Source organism: Micromesistius poutassou (genome assembly GCF_964030765.1).
Source record: "Micromesistius poutassou genome assembly, chromosome: 4".
Lineage (NCBI taxonomy): Eukaryota > Metazoa > Chordata > Actinopteri > Gadiformes > Gadidae > Micromesistius > Micromesistius poutassou.
In genome coordinates this window covers 1,951,972-1,975,325 of record NC_140274.1, presented here as the reverse complement: position 1 = coordinate 1,975,325, position 23,354 = coordinate 1,951,972, and the positions used below count along the sequence as shown (strand labels likewise).

General features: G+C 48.3%; 2 protein-coding genes across 2 annotated transcripts; one reads left to right on the top strand and one right to left on the bottom strand.

Annotated features, from left to right (window-relative positions):
* Nucleotides 1-1,149: 1,149 nt before the first annotated feature.
* Nucleotides 1,150-9,062, bottom strand: dhrs12la (dehydrogenase/reductase 12-like a; the record flags this gene model as incomplete). Its single annotated transcript, XM_084466669.1, has 10 exons — nt 1,150-1,265; nt 2,193-2,330; nt 2,646-2,736; nt 3,926-4,030; nt 4,928-4,989; nt 5,157-5,238; nt 5,450-5,545; nt 5,841-5,923; nt 7,434-7,567; nt 9,007-9,062. The coding sequence occupies 10 exons, from the start codon at nt 9,060-9,062 to the stop codon at nt 1,150-1,152; spliced, it is 963 nt and encodes a 320-aa protein (XP_084322795.1).
* A 3,927-nt stretch (nt 9,063-12,989) lies between these two features.
* On the top strand, nt 12,990-21,261 carry LOC311342125 (AP-1 complex subunit sigma-3-like; the record flags this gene model as incomplete). The annotated part of the gene is made up of 4 exons (XM_084466962.1): nt 12,990-13,168; nt 17,268-17,376; nt 20,980-21,117; nt 21,226-21,261. The coding sequence occupies 4 exons, from the start codon at nt 12,990-12,992 to the stop codon at nt 21,259-21,261; spliced, it is 462 nt and encodes a 153-aa protein (XP_084323088.1).
* Nucleotides 21,262-23,354: the final 2,093 nt, after the last annotated feature.

Genomic DNA, 23,354 nt, shown 5'->3' with positions numbered 1-23,354 from the left:
GCTCTCTCTCCCATATCCGCTTGTATAAGACAAACCCTTCCAATGTGTTCTGTTGTATATCTCAAATAATAGTATTTTTAAGACTGATGATACTGACATGTAGCTCTCCCCTGTCCCAGTGGGTCTGGGAGAGAGAAACTAAACAACACTAAATAAAGACGTTACAAACAATCTATCTCCACGTTTCTTCACAAAGCACAGCAGACTCAAGAAGAAGAGTTTTCACAGATGTTATTTTATCTCAATCGAGCATGTGTACAGAACAAGTTCAACGTGTTACTAGTGGTTAAGAAACATTAATATTGCACGATTCCAGTGTGATGCTGCCTGGGGGGGAGGGTGTAACAGGACGTCTCCAGTCTGATCTCAGGTGAGGAAGCAACAGCAGCAGAAGCACAACAGCAGCACGCTTAAAGAGAAAAAAAACAGACATTTGACGAGACAAAGACAAGGACAACAGCGATGAGGGGTGGGCTGAGACTAGAAGGTCACGTTGAGTGTGTGGCCGAGGACGGACCTGTGACACCTGCACTGTGTGTGGGGGTGAGAGTGACAGTGTGTGACTGGTCACATCAGATTCCCATCTGATTGACAACTTTCTTGAAGTCACTAAGTGTGATAGGAGGGCGAGACTTATTGTGCACCTGTGTGCGATAAACTTGCCCTCTCATTTTAGTTTATGTTCAGAAAGACTCAGTGCAGCATCACTGATAAAACATGCTTCAAAGGTATTCAGGTAGTAATTAATAATCAATAAATAAGACCTTCACAAACATATAAACATATTTAAATACAAAATCAAGTTTGTGAACTTTCAAATCGTGGATGTTTAGTAAAAGGGAAGGCTGTATTTTTTTTTCCAAATGGATTTGAACCGTCCTGACAAAGTTTTCCTTGTGATAACGGCTCAACTCCAAAATGAATAGGAAGAAAAAGAGCTTAATGTTGATGTCTTTGTACGTCCCTGGGTTAGGAAGCCTTAGCTTGGTGTTAGTGCTCGCTGTAACACGCCTTAGAGCGTAGAGGGGAAACCAGCTCATTAAGTTACTGATGCTACTGTAGCCAGTGCACAGACGGAGGTCCTGAAGTGCCGCTGCGTGGCCCCTGAGGGCCTCACACGGTGACTACCCAGGAGGGTCTACGGGGCCTTCAGTGGGCCTGGTGGCTCTTGGCCAAGTCCTCCAGCGAAGACATGAACTTCTGCTCCTCCAGGGAAGAGCTGCGGGTCCAGGCCAGAGGCAGGTGGGCGGACACCATCTTACGGTCTGAGGGTACACACAAGGTCACGCTGTAAGAGTTAAGACTGTAGAACATCCCGGGTCTGTCGGCCAACGAGGACAATGGGCGGTTTAAATGTTTCCGTCCGCTTGACTGAACAGAGCCATAAGATTGCTTTCGCCAGCGTGAATGTCTCCACAATGTACGCTGGGGGAGCGGAGCCATGAAGCGGCCCTCTTGTTTGTCTCCGCTGAGCGAGGCCCTGACCCCAGAGGTCAGTGGGACCATTGTGTCGTGGGAGTTTGCAGGAGGACACTGTAATCTGAGGCACTATCTGGCACCGAAGCTGCCCGCTGCAGCTGCTGTGGACAAAGGCCATCAACACACACACACACACACACACACACACACACACACAATGGCCTACAACCAGCCCCTTCTCAAGGCCAATCACCCCCAAACACACACCAAAGCTAACACACACACAATGGCCGACTATGCCCTATTCCACGCCTCTCTTGTGTATCTCTGTTTCCAGGGCGCTGATGTATTCTCCTCCTGTTTGATCTGAATGGTGCATCATGCTTTCTTCTATTGCTCTGGCTTCCTTCATTGATGCTTTGGTTCCCAGTCCCCCCCTGAGCAGAGGGCTGAGGCACTGACCTTGGTTAAAAAAAAAAAACCTGTCACCTGAAGTCAGTTATAATGGGTATATATCAGGAGTCTGATTGGTGTGTATCAGGAGTCTGATTGGTGTGTATCAGGAGTCTGATTGGTGTGTATCAGGAGTCTGATTGGTGTGTATCACGACTCTGATTGGTGTGTATCAGGAGTCTGATTGGTGTGTATCAGGACTCTGATTGGTGTGTATCAGGAGTCTGAGTGGATGATCCTGGTAGGTGTAACAGCATGATGCTATGGGTGGCTCCCTGTACCGGTTGGTGGTGGCCCCGGGCCCCGGGCCCCCAGCCTACCTTGGTAGAAGTGTCCGCTGGGCATGGTGGCGGCGGCGTCGGAGACGGCCAGCCAGACGGCGGTGTCCGCCCCCTGCTCCGGGCTCCGCAGGCTCTCCTTCATGGAGCTGTGGAACTCTGGCATGGCATTGGCCACCGCTGGAGAGAGGGGGGGCATCTAGGTATACACGTTGTGGCTGTGTGTGTGTGTGTGGGGGGGGGGGTGTGTGTGTGTGTAGGTGTGTCTGTGTGTGTGTGTGGGGGGGCGGGGGGGGGGGGTGTGTAGGTGTGTCTGTGTCTGTGTGTGGGGGGGTGTGTGTGTGTGTGTGTGTGTGTAGGTGTGTCTGTGTGTGTGTGTGTGGGGGGGGGTGTGTGTGTGTGTAGGTGTGTCTGTGTGTGTGTGTGTGGGGGGTGTGTGTGTGTGTGTAGGTGTGTCTGTGTGTGTGTGTGTGTGTGGGGGGGGGGGGGGGGTACCTGGGGTGTCCACCCAGCCAGGGTGCATGACGGAGAAGTGGATGTTAGGATGGCTCTTGGCCAGCTGCTCTGTCATGACCACCTGCTGTCTCTGTAACACACACACACGCGCACACACACGTCAAATCCTTCTATCATGGATATCTTTTCGATGGGTATCATTTTGATGTACATTCTTGTACGTTCCAGTGTGAGCTAGTGACATTGCTTTCGTTCTTGGAGACCGGTTGCCTGGAGACCCATTTGTGTGTGGTTTAAGCATGTGTCTATTCTTGTGTCAGTACACCGTATTTGTATATATGGCAAAGCGATTTAGCTCCTACTTGAACAGGTACAAATGTCATTGTTATATATATACTGACTTGCTGAGAGAATTGTGCACCAATTCTTCACCAGAGAACTATTGATCGTGCGTCTCTCTTCAGTGTGCTGCCTAGTCCGGCTGCAGGCTAGCTCCACAATACACACAACCATTACCCCTGGAACCTACACAACACAGGAACCAGATATTTGCCCCCTCATTGCACCCCTCTCCATGCCTCACTGGAAGAATGCTTGACGGACATCTGTGGTGATGACAGACAATCCGTGGTGGCACGCGTCTCTCCCCTGACAGCGGGTGTATGAAGGCTCCGCCCTCACCTTGTCTGAACCATAGACTGTATACCACATGGCCCCTCACACATTGTTCAGCACACAACCCATTTGGGGGTGTCTTCACACTAGTCTATGACTAAAGCGTAATCATTCATTAACAGTATTAATATTGGATCCCTAAAGAGCAAGATGAACACGCCTCAAGGTCCTCCCCAACCAATGGTCTGCTTTGTTACGAGACGGAGATCCCCATTGGTCCAGTGGCCTCAGAAAGGTGGCAGGTCACGTTGCGCCGGCCAGGCCTCAAAGCCCAGGACTAGGGTTGGGGTCGGTCTCAGCTGGTCTCAGCGGCCTGGCTCACAAACAGGTGCTCATGGCTGCTGCTTGGTCTGATCTCACCTGGTTCTGTCTGAACCGTGGCTCCTCCCTCACCTGGTCCTGGGCCCCTCCCTCACCTGGTTCTGTCTGAACTGTGGCTCCTCCCTCACCTGGTCCTGGGCCCCTCCCTCACCTGGTTCTGTCTGAACCGTGGCTCCTCCCTCACCTGGTTCTTGGGCTCCTCCCTCACCTGGTCCTGGGCCCCTCCCTCACCTGGTCCTGGGCCCCTCCCTCACCTGGTCCTGGGCCCCTCCCTCACCTTGTTCTGGGCCCCTCCCTCACCTGGTCCTGGGCCCCTCCCTCACCTTGTTCTGGGCGTAGACCATGGCTCCGTCGTAGCGGCCCCGGTCCGTCTGCAGGTTCCCGGTCCTCAGCTTCTGCACCAGCATGCCCCCTGAGGAGACCGTGACCTGGGGGGGGGGGGGGGAAACCGGGGGGGGGGGGGGGGGGGGGGGGAGACCCGGGGGGGAGTGGTCAAATATTGACCACTAGCAACTTCAATAAATAGAGACAGCTTGAAGTGGTGACTGGGTCATAGAAGGTGTGAAGTGCTGTGTGTACACCGCTGTATTACCACACCGCTGCATTACCACACCGCTGCATTACCACACCGCTGTTCTATATTGTGTGTTCTATATTGTGTACAGCTGTTCTATATTGTGTACAGCTGTTCTATATTGTGTACAGCTGTTCTATATTGTGTGTTCTATATTGTGTACAGCTGTTCTATATTGTGTACAGCTGTTCTATATTGTGTGTTCTATATTGTGTACAGCTGTTCTATATTGTGTACAGCCGTTCTATATTGTGTGTTCTATATTGTGTACAGCTGTTCTATATTGTGTACAGCTGTTCTATATTGTGTGTTCTATATTGTGTGTTCTATGTTGTGTGTTCTATGTTGTGTACAGCTGTTCTATATTGTGTGTTCTATGTTGTGTACAGCTGTTCTATATTGTGTACAGCTGTTCTATATTGTGTGTTCTATATTGTGTGTTCTATATTGTGTACAGCTGTTCTATATTGTGTGTTCTATATTGTGTACAGCTGTTCTATATTGTGTGTTCTATATTGTGTACAGCTGTTCTATATTGTGTGTTCTATATTGTGTGTTCTATATTGTGTGTTCTATATTGTGTGTTCTATATTGTGTGTTCTATGTTGTGTAAACACGTTAGGGTGCAACAAGGTGTTGCACCTAGATGTCCCACTATGTCTTCACTAAAGCGTGTGCGTGTGCATGTACGTGTGTGTGCGTGTGTGTGTGCGTGTGTGTGTGTGTGTGTGCCATAGGTTTGAATACTCACCACCCTTGGCTCGGCGCTCTTCTCCAGTAGAGCAATAAGACTCTTAGTCAGAATGTACACACCTAAACACACACACAAGACACTATCAATCAGCCGTTACCCCAGTGTGTGTATTTCTGTGTGTGTGTGCGTGTGTGCGTGCGTGCGTGCGTGTGTATGTGTGCCTGTGTATGTGTATGTGTGTGTGTGTGTGTGTGTGTGTGTGTGTGTGTGTGTGTATACTGCTCACCCAGGACATTGCTGGCAAAGCTTTTCTCCAGCCCCTCTGAGTTCTCCTCCCTCTGGCTCATGATGCAGCCTGCATTGTTGATCTGGACACACACACACACACACACACACACACACACACACACACACACACACACACAGGTTTATTACTTAAGTTTGTATATTGTGCTTTGATGTCATAAACAGATTTGTGTCTTATCTGTCTCTGTAAAGCAGTGTGAGAAATGTATATTCTTATTCTTCTTCTTATTATTATTATATTATAGTTCTTAGTAATATTCTCATGTCTCTCACCAATACGTTCAGGGACTTGTACTTCCTTTTGAAGGACTCTGCAAACTCCCACACCTTCTTGGTCTCAGAGAGGTCCAGGATGTGGACAAAGATCTCCTGGAGGTTCATAAACACAACAGAGGTGTCAGAATCAGGGGTTAGGGTTAGGGTTAACATATCTTCCCTCACTGTGGTGGAGCGGCCAGGACCCCCAGCGGTATTCCACGCGTGTGTGTACTGGGTTGACCAGCAGTTCCCTGATGTCTCCTTGTAAGGGGAGGAGTGGGACTTTGATGACATACACACAGCATGAACGTCGTTTAGATGGACCAGAGCTTCATGTCAGTGACAGACCCTTTCTCATCCCGGGTGTAGAGGGTACGGCAGGCGTTTGTGTCGGTGTGGACGCTACCTTGTTCCCGGACTCCTTCACGATGTCCGCTCTGGCCTCCTCTGCCTTGTCCTTGTTCCTGCACACCATGTGGACGGTCCCGCCTGGCAGAGAGACAGCAGGTCCTCATCGTGGGCGCTTCCCTTCACTCTCTCTTCTTTGTATTATAGCAACAGTGTTTGTGTTACTTCAACGTTCCTGCCCACTTTCAGTGTCTTAGACCTCGTCCTTTTGGACTGGCAGTCCAGAAATAGCTCATTTGTGCAGTTGTTTCTGCTGGTCAAAGCAACAGGCTGGCTCTGTGACCTATTATAAACGTCATCGTTTTTAGTTGCCTATAAAGAGTCAGTTAACGTATTAGAGGATTAGACATTATGTGTGTAATAGACTGTAGTCTGTGAATGTGGTTGACTGCACAGGTCACCACGTGTCGGGCCTTGGTCTTGAAGGTTGTACCTTCATTTATCACTGTGTGTATTAAGTCTGTGTGTGTGTGTCTGTGTGTGTGTGTGTGTGTGTGTGTGTGTGTATCTGTTTCAGACTTAGAGGAGTACTGAGAATACATGAGTGGTAGTGGCCCTCTGGACCCTCTTGAACCCTGGGTGTAGACGCTTAGGGATCTGCCTTTTTTCAGGGATTTGTGGAGAGGTTAGTGAAAATCAGCTTCTTAATTTCTTATTTCTTTCTTAAACAAAATATATTTGTTTAATTCATATCCGGGAGGCCTTACCGCTTCATCATGAAATGGCCAATATCCAATATATGGCCAATATAATAGTTATAATAGTTTGCAAGGAAATCATCAGGGTATTATTTAGATTTCTCTCACTAAAAACAATATAAGGAGAAGTATTTCGAGGCCACGAAAAGAATAAAACCAAATCCTTCATGTCCCCTGGGGCTCCGTCTGTTTTCTGTGTAATCATGTTTTTGTAATAAAGGAAGCAACAAACATTGACTATGCATTGTTTTGTGGATTATTCCTAATGTCCTAATTCCTTATTCTAGTACTGATAATAGGCATAAATTAAACTGATAAATTGAATTCTGTGTAATAACAGCTTCAAACACCATTTTATAATAGCAGGTTGGGAGGCAGATGTGGGTTTTATTTTCTTCGGTTTACAAAGGCTGGTTCCAGTAGCGGTCGGCTGCGTTACAGCATTATACATATTCGAGTTAGAAAATACCACTGGTACCTTTTCAAATATTACGTTGATTTCAGTGCTTATGTTTTGCAGGCTAACCCTTAAACTTATAAAGTGTATGCTTGTCGTTTGGTAAGCTTAACCAACTGACAAATAACTGAGGAAATTAGTTAAGCAAATGTTACCAATGGAATGTCATGGTGATACAAATCTTGGGTCAGTTGTTAATACTAATATTTAGTATAACTAAATAATATAGAACTCTATAATATCTTGGCTTTTGAAATATTATGTACAGTACAATAGAATCTATGAATGGTCATCTGTGAATGGTGGCCCTCTAGGGGCCCTCAGTGGCTGACAGGAGGGGCCCTCTGTCAGGAGACTGGGGGCCCTCTCTCAGGAGGCTAGGGGCCCTCTGGGGCTGAGGCTAGGGGCCCTCTGGGGCTGAGGGTCGGGGCCCTACCTTTCTTGGCGATAGCCATGGCTGTGGCCCTGCCGATGCCGCTGTTGGCTCCTGTGATCATGAAGGAGCGGCCGGCCACAGAAACCTCCAGGTCCTTCTCCACAAACCGCTTGGACGCTGATATGAAGGCATTCCTAGAGGACACACACACACACACACACACACATACACATATACACACACACACACACACACACACACACACACACACACACACACACACACACACACACACACACACACATACACACACACACACACACACACACACACACACACACACACACACACACACACACAGGCTCAGAGAGACGGGCCCCAGACCCCCAGTGGGACAGACACAGAGAGGCCCCGGGCCCCCAGACCCCCAGGGGGACAGACACAGAGAGGCCCCGGGCCCCCAGACCCCCAGGGGGACAGACACAGAGAGGCCCCGGGCCCCCAGACCCCCAGGGGGACAGACACAGAGAGGCCCCGGGCCCCCAGACCCCCAGGGGGACAGACACAGAGAGGCCCGGGCCCCCAGACCCCCAGGGGGACAGACACAGAGAGGCCCCGGGCCCCCAGACCCCCAGGGGGACAGACACAGAGAGGCCCCGGGCCCCCAGACCCCCAGGGGGACAGACACAGAGAGGCCCCGGGCCCCCAGACCCCCAGGGGGACAGACACAGAGAGGCCCCGGGCCCCCACAGGATCAGCAGTGTCGGCGTGTTTGTGCGAGTCATCAAGAGCCTCAATTAGTCCCATTGTCCTGAGGAGACCTTAGTGAGGGGTGAGGGGGGAGGAGGGGGAGGAGGGGGAGAAAGGCTTAATGGACGCTCTGTTCACTGGTGTCAGAGAGAGCCAGTAGCACCGGGGTCAACGTGTGTCTCTCTGGAGGAGAGAACGACAACACAGAACAAAGCACATCCACCAGGGGCCCCAGGAACCCCTGGTCTGAGGACAGGGGCCCCAGCAGAGTGCTGGTCTGAGGACAGGGGCCCCAGGAGCCCCAGGGGCCTCAGGAGCCTCAGGCCAACACAGGGCGACAGTAGCTCAGGAGGTAGAGCAGGTTGCTGGTTGGATCCCCGAGGTGTCCCTCTGACTACATGTAAACCAACATGGGGCTACGGCAGCTGTTCCCTGCTTAGAGGCACTCAGGTTCATGTGGAATTAGGGTTTTATTAAGCTCATGTTTGTTAAGGTCTACATTCTTTTAGTATGTTTGTCTTGATTCTTTATCTGACAATTCTCAAATGTACAATCGTATCATATGTCAACCGTGTCCCCCTCAGCTATGACCACAGCCCGTTCTACCTCTAGCGCTCCACACGGGGAGACCGTAGGCCTGCTCCCTGGGATGGTAACTGGCACATAACCAAGAGTCAAAGGATGAGAAGAGAAGGGAGAATGTGGTAGAAGGAAATAAGAAGGTTTAACCATTTTTTGTCTGACGGCCTCTTCAAACGTGTCCTTTATCGCTGGATGGATATGTATTAGTAGTAGGCCTGTGTTATTTTCCTATAAACAAGCAAACGAACAACACAGTTTTTTCAAAGCACTAAGTTCCACTAAGTTTTAAGAGGATACTCACTTGGTGAACTCGGTCACTCCCTTGAGGAACCAGGCGGAGTTGCGGTACAGAGACATGGTCCTTCTCCTCTCGGTCCTCGGTGCGCTCCGTCCTCCGCTTTAATAGGGTTAGCACCACGTGGGGGCTGATCCATCGCCCCGGGGGGCTGGTCCATCACCGCAGGGGGGCCACACCTCCGCTGGGCACTTAGCGGCCCCTAGTGGTTTAGCTTCTACAAATGGCTGATTAGATTCGCCTTTTTAAAATTTCCATGCGAACAAAGTGTCCACGGTTCGGTGACAGTTTTGTGCATTTAAAAACACACGTGGTTTATTGTTAGGCTATATCATGTATGGTACGAATTGGAGATGGTGGCGAGCTTTGATTGAGCTTAAGTCCTAGAAAGCAGAGGCTTCGCCGCCTGCCTACCTGTATGACCAGCCAATCAGAACCCTCCGCTGTAGAGAGGGGCGCGGCGTCATGCCCAGGTGTTGCGACACCTTCGCGTTCAGCCAGTGAGGTCTGGTGCCGAGCAACGTCGTCGCGTCTCCAGATATAAACCGTAGCAGTGGGACCTGTACTTCGTGGATCGTCGTTTAATCCGGGGTCAGCATGGTGAGTAATAGCCCTACCAAGCCCACCCAGCCTGTAAAATCTGTCCGCCTGTAACATCTACCAGCCTGTAACATCTGTGTGTAACGCGCTGTGACATCTGTGCGTAACGCGCTGTGACATATGTGTGTAACGCGCTGTGACATCTGTGTGTAACGCACTGTAACATCTGTGCGTAACGCGATGTGCGTAACGGGCTGTCGGATGTACACCTGCTGAGCGTTCTGTGCTGAACGTCCTGTGCCGTTGAACCTGTCTGCACCCTTTATGATTAAGGGTTGCACCGCGCGCACACACACACACACACACACACACACGCACACGCGCACGCGCACGCGCGCGCGCGCGCACTGCGAGTCCTATTGGAGTTGGGTTCAAGTGCCAAGACATCATTTGTGCTATTATTTTCCGTTGTTTTTAAATAGCAGTAATAAAAGTAGTAGTAGTTAATATAAGTATTTGATGTAGAAAGTAAACATGTATAACCTACCTACCACAAAAACATAATTTAGCCAATGCCTACATTTCATTGTTCAAATATCCGCTGTTGACAGATGCTCAAGGGCAAATTAATTTTCCGTAAGTCAGAGAGCCTCATTGGTTCAGCGGCCCCAATAGGCCTGCTGAGAGGCTCCATGGGAAACAATATGGATTCAGCTTCAGTTGTAAGCACATGCTTGTCTGAGTAATCTACGCATACAAGCTACATATTAACCACATGTGGACCGCTGTCACTTCCTTGATGAATGTCTTAGCTTCGTGTGGTCGATTAGTATACACCCAGAAATGCTCCAGTGAGTCTGTCCAATGGTCTGTCTTAGTTTTCCAAACAGACATAGGCCTACATATGACTATACATATCGTTCAGCATCTACTCTGCTCTTCTCTCCCTGTTAAGTTTATGAATTATGAATGATTCAGGGACAGCTATTTCACAGAACCTGATCATTTGGTTTAAAGCACTTTTTATTATACACGCAATTCAGGCACCATGACTTTAATGAGAGTCTTATTTATAAATGATCTCCAGCTTTCCCACTTGGTGTTGTATAGTCCTGTCCACCCCCCGTCCTCTGGACACCAGGGTAGCTACTGCTGCCTTTATGGGGCCCCAGGCACCAGAGCCTTTGACCACACCCTCTCCCTGAGCCTGTCCCAGGGCAGAGCAATAGCAAACACGTTAGCTTAGCTTAAGCTCTGAGTGCACTTGTTGTCTTAGGCCAGGTGTTCCCAGATATCTGTATCGCTTGTGAACCACAATGTCTGAACACTCCCTCCACCCCCGCAGATATAGCAAAAAACACATAACAATACACGTTTCTTGTACATCAATAATGTTAAAAATACACTGTTTGTGTATTCTGACATTTTCTTATAGAACAGAACGTGGCCGAACAGCAATGAAATAATATTACAACCATTGAGAGTCGGAACAAGTTACAGACACAGTAGACAGAGCAGAGCTCCAATGCATCTTCCTCCCAGTGGAGTGTCTGTTAACATGGTCCTCTGACGTCTGTGTCCTGTGATCCACCTTGGAGGAGTGGGACGCCCCCGGGACGTCTAGAGGGACGCCCCGGGACGTCTAGAGGGACGTCTAGAGGGACGTCTAGAGGGACGTCTAGAGGGACGCCCCTGGACGTCTAGAGGGACGTCTAGAGGGACGTCTAGAGGGACGTCTAGAGGGACTCCCCTGGACGTCTAGAGGGACGTCTAGAGGGACGTCTAGAGGGACGTCTAGAGGGACGCCCCTGGACGTCTAGAGGGACGTCTAGAGGGACGTCTAGAGGGACGTCTAGAGGGACGTCTAGAGGGACGCCCCGGGACGTCTAGAGGGACGTCTAGAGGGACGCCCCGGGACGTCTAGAGGGACGTCTAGAGGGACGCCTAGAGGGACGTCTAGAGGGACGCCTAGAGGGACGCCCCGGGACGTCTAGAGGGACGTCTAGAGGGACGCCCCGGGACGTCTAGAGGGACGTCTAGAGGGACGCCCCCGGGACGTCTAGGAGGCCAAGAGGACGTGAGCAGTAGAGGGAGCTGATCTTCTAGAGGAGCATTGGAGATGGAAGTGGAAGGGCTTAACGGTTGATTCTAAAGAGAATGATGGGCCAACACAGGAGTGGTATTTTCTCCCTTTTTGGATTGAATTATGGTGGCTGACATTGGAGACTTGTAGGACTAGTAGAAATGGGGGTTTCAATGGTCCAGTCTACTAGAGACCAGGTGGATGGATTACCTTGGAACCATCATGTGGTATTATTATATTATGTTATATTATATTATTATTATTATATGATATATTATGATATTATAGTGAGGTGGAGCACAGGTCCGGTTACCATGTTGCTGTGAGCTGTAAACCTCACCAGTCGTAGTGGACATCAAGGCTTTTCCTTCTGGTCTGATCTATAGAGATGGATCTCCTTATCGGTTCAAATGTAACACATAAAATGTAATTTTGTCCACAGAACAAGAAGTAGAGGAGCTCAAAGCGTCTGGGTCGTTTGGTTCCACAGAGATGATTAATATTCATACTCCTCATGATGGGGAGCATGTATATGGGGGCTGGAAGAGACCACAAGACAGATCCCTACGCCTGAGGACATCATGAGCATTCATTACACATCATTACCGAGACTAACTTTCAACTGTCTCCCAGTTGTGTTCCCAACAAGTTAAAAGCAGCTTTCTGATAGCCTACCTGGTTTCCAAGGTAACCAATACAATTATTGTTATCAATAATATAAAATGCTGTGATCGGATTTGGGTAAATAAGAGACATCTGGATTTGCATCGGCACAAAGTCGTTGGCTACCATTCTTTGTCTGGAAAGGTACCATGATACCATGACCCCCACTACCATGATAGGTACCATGATACCATGACCCCCACTACCATGATAGGTACCATGATACCATGACCCCCACTACCATGATAGGTACCATGATACCATGACCCCCACTACCATGATAGGTACCATGATACCATGACCCCCACTACCATGATAGGTACCATGATTTGAAGCTTTACATGAAGCTTCGTTTAACAAAGTTTTACTAGATTAAAAACCAAGTACTACTTCAAAGAACACAACTTCATCCTGAGGGAGATCTCTGATGACTATGTGGGCTGTTCTGCTGAAGGTTCTTACATATGGAGAGGTTATTGGACGTGTTTCTGAGGTCAATGAAAAGGGGCAGGCTTAGGGGAGCGTGTTAGTTTCCATCTGACTCCATGAAGTCCAGTGTCCTTCCTGGCTCTGCTGGAGACCTGCTGAACACACCGAGATGAAGATGGATTCCTTCTCGTCCCTCCAGCGCCAGCAGCTGTGTCCCCTCATCCCAGTCCTTCACAGGTCACCATGCTTTAATCTGCCCCCCCCCCCCCCCCAGATGCACTTTCTGCTGCTGTTCAACCGGCAGTCCAGGCTGCGGCTCCAGAAGTGGTTCACACCGGTGAGCGAGCGCTTCAAGAGGAAGGTGATCCGGGACATGACTCTGATGGTGGTGGGCCGGCCCCCGCGATCCTGCAACTTCCTCCAGTGGAGGGACCTGAAGATCGTCTACAAGAGGTGAGGACGCCCCCGTCATGTGACAAGTTAAGATAAAGCTGGCTATAGGACGCCCCCGTCATGTGACCAGTTAAGATAAAGGTGGATATAGGACGCCCCGTCATGTGACCAGTTAAGATAAAGGTGGCTATAGGACGCCCCCGTCATGTGACCAGTTAAGATAAAAGTGGATATAGGACGCCCCCGTCATGTGACCAGTTAAGATAAAGGTGAAAATAGGGGTCAAGGCAACCGGGCGGAAGTCATTCAATTCTTTGGATCCAGGTTTCTTCGGTAGTGGCTTGATAATTGATGACTTCCACATATCTGGCACAGTACAGGTGCTCAGTAAAAGTTGAAATAAGCGAGTGAGGACTGATGCAAGTTCAGTGGCGCATGCCTTCAGTACTTTTCCACGGAGGCCATCAGGTCCAGGCGCTTTATGTGGGTTCATTTTTAAAAGGCATTGTTTAACTTCCTCCTCTGAGAGCTGAATCGTGGTGGTTTGCGGTATGTCGGTGCAGACGACGGTGCATTTGTCTTTGCTATCAGAAGAGTCAAACCTTCCATAGAAGTTATTTAGTTTGTTCAGGAAGGTAATGTCCATATTTGTATCCCCGTTTTTTGGGATCTCTGCCCATCATTTTATTGAGCCCCTCCCACGCTTGCTTAGGGTTGCTTGTGCAGAATTGTTCCTCCACTTTATTTTTAAAATCCATTTTAGCTCTCTGTATCTTCGCCCTAAGCTCCTTCCTTATGGCTCTGATCGTCTCAGTGTCACCCTTTAAGAAAGCCTTCTTTTTCTCATTGAGGCACGTTTTTAAGTCTTAGCCAGGATAGATAGCCAGGGCTATCTAGCCAGGGCTTATTGTTGGGAAATAGTACAACTCTTTTGGTTTCAATTGCAAGTTCCACACAGAACTGTATTTATGAAGTGATACAGTATGTTAGCTCATGGATGTCTCTACATGAGTAGAAAAATAAGTCCCAATTTGTGGTTTCAAAGTAGTATTTTATCTTATCCAATGTCTCCTCATTCCATACTGGTACTATTTTTATGGTGGGCCTTTCGCGCTTCACAAGCTGTCTGTACTTCGGCAACAAGTGTACGACATTGTGATCTGATTTCCCAATAGGGGGGCGGCACCTAGCCTTGTAAGCGTGCTCTATGTTGCCATAACAGTGGTCCAGGATGTTAGATGCGCGGGTTGGGCAATCTATATATTGTTGTAGTGCTGGTAGATAGGCTGACAGGGAAAGTGTGTTAAAGTCCCCTAGAATAAATACGGGTTGGTCAGCCGATCGAGAGAGCGCGTTGTTGTAACAGTCCGATATGCGCTCAGCTGCCTTTGTTGTTAGGGCCGGGAACATACACCAATATGACAGTCAGCTGCCCAAACTCTCGGGGTAAGTAAAATGGTCTGAATGAAACCACTAAGATTTCATAGTCTCTTGTACAAATCTGTTCCGAGATAGTGAATTGCGTCGCCCATTTATTGTCCACCAAAATACAAAGGCCACCTCCGATAGATTTTTGTAACTTCCGTCAACGCTAAAATAACAGTCCTGCTTCAACCAAGTTTCAGTAAAACAAATGAGGTTACTGCACCTGAAGTCCTCCTCATATTTGATGCGAAGTGTTAGCTCATCTAATTTATTGTTGATCGCACATTCGAGAGGGCGATCACTGGTAAGGGGTGGCGTCTCCCACGTCTCCTTAATCGATTCCGATCACCTCCTCTGGATCCGCGCTTCTTCTTATTTGATTTCTTAATCCTCGATGGTAAAAATCCAAGTGGTAATATAAATCCAGCGTTCAGGTTACTTGCGTTAGGCCGACAGGAGAGAGAATTCCCGGGAGTAAATAATGCGAGGCAGGGCAATCCCATTATTAGTAGGCCCATTGTCGGCGTTTGCCTCGGATATCGTCGACAGGAGAGTTACCAGAGGACGCCCCGTCATGTGACCAGTTAAGATAAAGGTGGATATAGGACACCCCGTCATGTGACCAGTTAAGATAAAGGTGGATATAGGACGCCCCGTCATGTGACCAGTTAAGATAAAGTGGCTATAGGACGCCCCCGTCATGTGACCAGTTAAGATAAAGGTGGATATAGGACACCCCGTCATGTGACCAGTTAAGATAAAGGTGGCTATAGGACAACCCGTCATGTGACCAGTTAAGATAAAGGTGGATATAGGACACCCCGTCATGTGACCAGTTAAGATAAAGGTGGATATAGGACACCCCGTCATGTGACCAGTTAAGATAAAGGTGGATATAGGACACCCCGTCATGTGACCAGTTAAGATAAAGGTGGATATAGGACACCCCGTCATGTGACCAGTTAAGATAAAGGTGGATATAGGACGCCCCGTCATGTGACCAGTTAAGATAAAGGTGGCTATAGGACGCCCCCGTCATGTGACCAGTTAAGATAAAGGTGGATATAGGACACCCCGTCATGTGACCAGTTAAGATAAAGGTGGCTATAGGATGCCCCGTCATGTGACCAGTTAAGATAAAGGTGGATATAGGACGCCCCGTCATGTGACCAGTTAAGATAAAGGTGGCTATAGGACGCCCCGTCATGTGACCAGTTAAGATAAAGGTGGCTATAGGACGCCCCCGTCATGTGACCAGTTAAGATAAAGGTGGCTATAGGACGCCCCGTCATGGCCCATTCTTCCTATTCTCAGTCTGGTTATTTTGGGAAGGTTCAGTTAAACTTTAAATGTTTGAATTGTTTTTCCATCCATTGTCTAGAGCTGAGTAACTGTGTACCTTGCATGTTTTATCTCAAGTTAATTCTAACCTGAGATAATAATAATACCTTATGGTTAACCACCTTGATCTAGTCCAATGCATTCACACACCCACACATACTCACACACACACTCACAAACACACAAACACACAACACACACACACACACACACACACACACACTCACACTCACACACACACACACACACACACACACACACACACACACACACACACACACACACACACGCACACACACAGACTTTTTCCGAATGGTTTTATGAGGGCTACAGGGTAAAGGTCTAGATAGACAGAGAGAGCTCACACCCACACAGAGCTGTCTAAAGCTCCCAGGGCCAGTCACAGCAGCCAGGCCCCCTAAAGCTCAACTTACTCAGTACAGTATAAATCACCATGGATACAGATAGTTCATCAAGAAGTAACTGATTCAAAAAGGAAAAAAGAAATGCATGCCATTTATATGCAGTTTAATTTGAATATGATCAAAGTACATTTGCATCAATATGTGCTCACATAAGTACATGGTAATGCATATTACATTTACAATTACACAAATGGAAATGCCATTATTTAGTGCTGACTAAACATGTTTTGGTAGCACTTTACACATAAAGGTACATTAACTAACCATAAGTCATCATTAGTTATTGCAGTAATAAGCATGATTATAGAACATTATCATAGGGTTAGGGCAGGGGTCTTCAACGTTTTTAGGCCAAGGACCCCATAGCATATAGAGTGACTGAGCTGGGACCCCCCACTACATATATTGTATAAAACGGTGTTAAATATTAAACTGGGCCTACAATAACATGTAGGACAACCGATAGTGTCATGTATAAACATACCTTATTATTGTGCATACAATAATAAGGCTTAGTAACAAAGCTCCATCCATTGTGGCTCACAAAACACCTAACTCACAATTATTTTGATAAGAGGTCCTGACTCAACCGCTGCTATGAAGGTGTCAGATACTGATCTTACCGCAATGATTCATGGGTAGCCTTTCATCAATGTTGCATAAATGTAATATGTTAGTTACTGAAAATACACATTAACATGCATAATAACAAGAATACACGTTAACTGTTGAATGCATATTTGAAAAACTATATGTTTAATGTATATACAGGTCATCTTCGTTAACATGAATCCAATTAGTAGACATGAGCAACCTTAGTAAATGATTACTAGACACATTAGTTTACTGTTGATTATCTGTTAGGTAATGCATTGACTAATGAATGGTTGTGTACCCTTATCAATGTGTTTGACCACATAGTGGACGATGGTAGCCTGTACAGTGTCTCAGTGCTCCCCTCCTCCCAGGTATGCCAGTCTGTACTTCTGTGTTGGGATGGAGGCTGAGGACAACGAGCTGCTCACCCTGGAGGTACTGCACCGCTACGTGGAGCTGCTGGACAAATACTTTGGCAATGTAAGAGCCTGTTTGTTCAGCCATCTGACACGTTCTGTCTGATGGTGTCAGACCGTCCCTCCTGTCCCCAGAGCCTCGTTACTCATCCTCCTGGTTCCTCTGTGTGTTGGTTCCTGTGTGTTGGTTCCTCTGTGTGTTGGTTCCTGTGTGTTGGTTCCTGTGTGTTGGTTCCTGTGTGTTGGTTCCTCTGTGTGTTGGTTCCTGTGTGTTGGTTCCTGTGTGTTGGTTCCTGTGTGTTGGTTCCTGTGTGTTGGTTCCTCTGTGTGTTGGTTCCTGTGTGTGTTGGTTCCTCTGTGTGTTGGTTCCTGTGTGTTGGTTCCTCTGTGTGTTGGTTCCTGTGTGTTGGTTCCTGTGTGTTGGTTCCTGTGTGTTGGTTCCTGTGTGTTGGTTCCTCTGTGTGTTGGTTCCTCTGTGTGTTGGTTCCTCTGTGTGTTGGTTCCTCTGTGTGTTGGTTCCTGTGTGTTGGTTCCTCTGTGTGTTGGTTCCTCTGTGTGTTGGTTCCTGTGTGTTGGTTCCTGTGTGTGTTGGTTCCTCTGTGTGTTGGTTCCTCTGTGTGTTGGTTCCTGTGTGTTGGTTCCTCTGTGTGTTGGTTCCTGTGTGTTGGTTCCTCTGTGTTGGTTCCTCTGTGTGTTGGTTCCTGTGTGTTGGTTCCTCTGTGTTGGTTCCTCTGTGTGTTGGTTCCTCTGTGTTGGTTCCTGTGTGTTGGTTCCTCTGTGTTGGTTCCTGTCTGTTGGTTCCTGTCTGGTGGAGCTGCTGGACAAATACTTTGGCAATGTAAGAGTTTGTTCAGCCATCTGTTAGCTTTTCTAAACTGTTCGTATAGACTCTGTGTTGTGTATTTTTCATCGTAGTAGTAATTCTTGAAGTGGAAATCAAGGAAACTTGACAGGTTGGATCAGAGGGTCGAATAGATGGTTTATTCGAGGATGTAATACAGCCAGATAGAGACTTAGGTTGAATACTCTATAGTGTAGGTGGTGAGGAGCAGTCTCCTGACGTGCTCCTTGGCTGTTGATCCCTCTTCTCTCCGAACCAAAGGTTTGAGGCGAGTATTATAGGAAAGAAAACATGAATAACAAAAGAACAGAAGCAGTCTCTCCCTTGATAAGGTATATGGCCCTGGCTATGGCCCAGACGACCGGGTTGGTTCGTCCTCGTTGGGACATAACAAATGGAGGAATGTTGTAAATAAGACCTGGTATCAGTTGGAGAGGCACTGGCCTGTTCATAGACTTAAGAAATGTGACGAAAGAGAGACACTAAAATACACTAACATTCTACATCAGACTCTGACACGTCCTGTCTGATGGTGTCAGACCGTCCCTCCTGTCCCCAGAGCCTCGTTACTCATCCTCCTGGTTCCTCTGTGTGTTGGTTCCTGTGTGTTGGTTCCTGTGTGTTGGTTCCTCTGTGTGTTGGTTCCTCTGTGTGTTGGTTCCTGTGTGTTGGTTCCTGTGTGTTGGTTCCTGTGTGTTGGTTCCTCTGTGTGTTGGTTCCTGTGTGTTGGTTCCTCTGTGTGTTGGTTCCTCTGTGTGTTGGTTCCTGTGTGTTGGTTCCTCTGTGTGTTGGTTCCTCTGTGTGTTGGTTCCTGTGTGTTGGTTCCTCTGTGTGTTGGTTCCTGTGTGTTGGTTCCTGTGTGTTGGTTCCTGTGTGTTGGTTCCTCTGTGTGTTGGTTCCTGTGTGTTGGTTCCTCTGTGTGTTGGTTCCTCTGTGTGTTGGTTCCTGTGTGTTGGTTCCTCTGTGTGTTGGTTCCTGTGTGTTGGTTCCTGTGTGTTGGTTCCTGTGTGTTGGTTCCTCTGTGTGTTGGTTCCTGTGTGTTGGTTCCTCTGTGTGTTGGTTCCTGTGTGTTGGTTCCTCTGTGTGTTGGTTCCTCTGTGTGTTGGTTCCTGTGTGTTGGTTCCTCTGTGTGTTGGTTCCTCTGTGTGTTGGTTCCTGTGTGTTGGTTCCTGTGTGTTGGTTCCTGTGTGTTGGTTCCTGTGTGTTGGTTCCTCTGTGTGTTGGTTCCTCTGTGTGTTGGTTCCTGTGTGTTGGTTCCTCTGTGTGTTGGTTCCTGTGTGTTGGTTCCTGTGTGTTGGTTCCTGTGTGTTGGTTCCTCTGTGTGTTGGTTCCTGTGTGTTGGTTCCTCTGTGTGTTGGTTCCTGTGTGTTGGTTCCTCTGTGTGTTGGTTCCTCTGTGTGTTGGTTCCTGTGTGTTGGTTCCTCTGTGTGTTGGTTCCTCTGTGTGTTGGTTCCTGTGTGTTGGTTCCTGTGTGTTGGTTCCTGTGTGTTGGTTCCTGTGTGTTGGTTCCTCTGTGTGTTGGTTCCTGTGTGTTGGTTCCTGTGTGTTGGTTCCTGTGTGTTGGTTCCTGTGTGTTGGTTCCTCTGTGTTGGTTCCTGTCTGTTGGTTCCTGTGTGTTGGTTCCTCTGTGTGTTGGTTCCTGTGTGTTGGTTCCTGTGTGTTGGTTCCTCTGTGTTGGTTCCTGTGTGTTGGTTCCTGTGTGTTGGTTCCTCTGTGTTGGTTCCTGTCTGTTGGTTCCTGTCTGGTTGTCTGCTGGACAAATACTTTGGCAATGTAAGAGTTTGTTCAGCCATCTGTTAGCTTTTCTAAACTGTTCGTATAGACTCTGTGTTGTGTATTTTTCATCGTAGTAGTAATTCTTGAAGTGGAAATCAAGGAAACTTGACAGGTTGGATCAGAGGGTCGAATAGATGGTTTATTCCAGGATGTGATACAGCCAGATAGAGACTTAGGTTTAATACTGTGTTGGTTCCCTCTGTGTTGGTTCCTGTGTGTTGGTTCCTCTCTGTGTTGGTTCCTCTGTGTGTTGGTTCCTGTGTGTTGGTTCCTCTCTGTGTTGGTTCCTCTGTGTGTTGGTTCCTGTGTGTTGGTTCCTGTGTGTTGGTTCCTCTGTGTGTTGGTTCCTCTGTGTGTTGGTTCCTGTGTGTTGGTTCCTGTGTGTTGGTTCCTGTGTGTTGGTTCCTCTGTGTGTTGGTTCCTCTGTGTGTTGGTTCCTCTGTGTGTTGGTTCCTGTGTGTTGGTTCCTGTGTGTGTTGGTTCCTGTGTGTTGGTTCCTCTGTGTGTTGGTTCCTCTGTGTGTTGGTTCCTGTGTGTTGGTTCCTGTGTGTTGGTTCCTCTGTGTGTTGGTTCCTCTGTGTGTTGGTTCCTGTGTGTTGGTTCCTGTGTGTTGGTTCCTCTGTGTGTTGGTTCCTCTGTGTGTTGGTTCCTCTGTGTGTTGGTTCCTCTGTGTGTTGGTTCCTCTGTGTGTTGGTTCCTGTGTGTGTTGGTTCCTGTGTGTTGGTTCCTCTGTGTGTTGGTTCCTCTGTGTGTTGGTTCCTGTGTGTTGGTTCCTCTGTGTTGGTTCCTGTCTGTTGGTTCCTGTGTGTTGGTTCCTCTGTGTGTTGGTTCCTCTGTGTGTTGGTTCCTCTGTGTGTTGGTTCCTGTGTGTGTTGGTTCCTGTGTGTTGGTTCCTCTGTGTGTTGGTTCCTATGTGTTGGTTCCTCTGTGTGTTGGTTCCTCTGTGTTGGTTCCTGCCTGTGCTCCTGTTTTTCTTCTGAAACAGCAATATTCTTTTGCACATGCTTCTGTGACGTCTTCTTTGTTGAATTGTGTTGTGGCTTCCCTCAGGTCTGTGAACTGGACCTCATCTTTAACTTTGAGAAGGCCTATTACATCCTGGATGAGTTCCTGATGGGAGGAGAAGTTCTGGAAACCTCCAAAATAGATATTGGAGTAGCTATTGAGGATGCAGATGTACTTCAAGAGGTGCAGTGAATTGTAGATTGAGTGTGTAGTAATAGTAAGACAAGTACACATGGTATACCTCTGATATGGAAAATGCTTCAAGAAGTCATTGTTCTTCTTTCTTCACAGACATTGGAAGAGTACATGAACAAACCAACCTTCTGAGTTGTGTTGGAAGTGTGAAGATTCCTTTTATACCTGTCAGAACCTGCTTATGAAGGTTGATGTTGTGATGAGAATTTGGTCATCTTTTAGAATGTTTGAAAACCTTCAGGTAATCAAAGTGCATATGGTAGATCAATTTTCTTGTATTCGAAGTATAAATCAAATATGCTGACAGTGCCTTTTTTAATTCTCCATATTTATGAATGTATTTACAATAAACTTCAATTTAATAAATTTTAAATTTACAAATCTTGATCTATTGTAACCACCATTTCAGTTTCCCTTTTGATTTAAATACTTGTATTTTGTATTAATAAAGAGCTGTTTCAATATGTTCATGTGTACCAAGGCCAAAGCGAAACTCAATTGCTAACTAAACATGAAAGCTATCGTTACATTGTGATTCATTTCAATTGGTTTCCATTGGTTCATATTGCTCAATTGCCTTGCGGTAAAGCTAGTTTAATCAAGTTCACGTGACAACAAATAAGTAAACACTACACAGTAAGGAAAAAATAAAGTCAATGCTTTATTTACCCAATGTACGTCACATATGACCACACCTATAGGAATTAATTACCAAAAACAAGGGAGGAATCAAACACAGATTCTGCGTTGAAATGCAAGGATGGTGAGTCAGGTGTAGGCTATAGGTTTAGACCAATCAACTACTACCGAACAGTACTCACCAATACAAACATGAGCTACCATCTCTGCTCAGATAGGACCAATGAGTCAGGTACTTCACAGAATTGACCAAAGATTTGATTGCATTGTTCTATACATATTTCTTTTCAAAATACTTTTTTAGAATCCCTCTACAACAAAACAATATATAATGTGTGTGTATATACAGTGCCCGCGGTGAGGCCTGGCCCTGCGGGGGTCATTTCTCCTGGCTGGCCTGGTCCTCGGTCAGGAGGGTCATCATCTTCATGAGCGCGTCGTCGTCCAGGCCGCGTGTCTGTTCCGCCCCGCCCGGGCCCTCCCGCTCCGACTGTCTTTTCTGCTGCTGCTGTGCTGCTCTGTCTGAGTCCATCTGATCAAAGTAGTCCTGCACGGCCTGCTCCAAGGAGCCCCGCCCTCCCTGCTCCAAGGAGCCCGGCCCTCCCTGCTCCTCGTCCTCGTCGGGCCCCGCCAAGCCCTGGGCCCCTCGTTTCTGGCCCGTCTTTTTGTTGTACATGGGCGTGGCGGGATGTTGTGCCAGGATCTTTGCTGCGAGGTACGCTGCCAGTTGGTCCTCGCCCCCGTTGTCGTCGTAGTTGTGCTTTAGTTTGCTGGGTGCTCCGCGGCTCTGTGACGGAGTGTACTTCTCCTGCCTCCTCGGCTGGGGCTGAATGCGTGGCTGTGAGACTTGGTACGGCGGGGGCCTCTTCAGGGGCCCTGGGCCCCCTGCGCTTCCTAACCCCAGGAGGCTCAGGATCTCCAGCGTCCTCGCGTCTTTCGCCTTGTAACTGCTTTGCCGCTGGGGTGTGAGGTACCTGTTGTTGGTTCTGGTGTGCGCCCTGGCCGGCCCGCGGCTCTGAGGCGGCGTGGTGTGGCTCCTGGGCCGGCTCCTGTCCCCGGCCTTAACCAGGGCCAGCAGCTCCTCAGGGGGGATCTGGTACTTCTGTGAGAGTCGGAGGAGTTGGTGCATGTCCTGTTGTGGGCTTCTGTTGTCCCAGTACTGGAACTGAGAAACCTTCCTCTTTGCCCTCTCCTCCTCCTCCTCCTCCTCCTCCTCCTCCTCCTTTATCTCTCTTTTATCCTCCTCCTCAGTTTTCTCCAGGACCTTCAGAAGGTAGTAGTCCACCAGGTTGGCCATGTCCTCTGCGTCTTCTGTAGGGTGGGGGTTGGTGGCCCTTCTAGCAAAGAGACCTTCTCCATCCTGCTCCTCGTCCTGCTCCTCCTCCCCCACCCCGTGGTCTTCGTCCTCTCCGTCATCGCTGTAGTCCAGGACCTGGCCGGCCTGGGGTTTGCTGCCCCCCCGCTGCTCCTCCTCCTCCTCCTCGTCTTCCTCCACCTCCTCCCCCCCCCCGCGCCGTAGCGGAGCCCAGTCGACCAGCCCTCTGGCCACCTCGTCGTACGCCAGACTCCTCGCGTTGAGCTCCTCC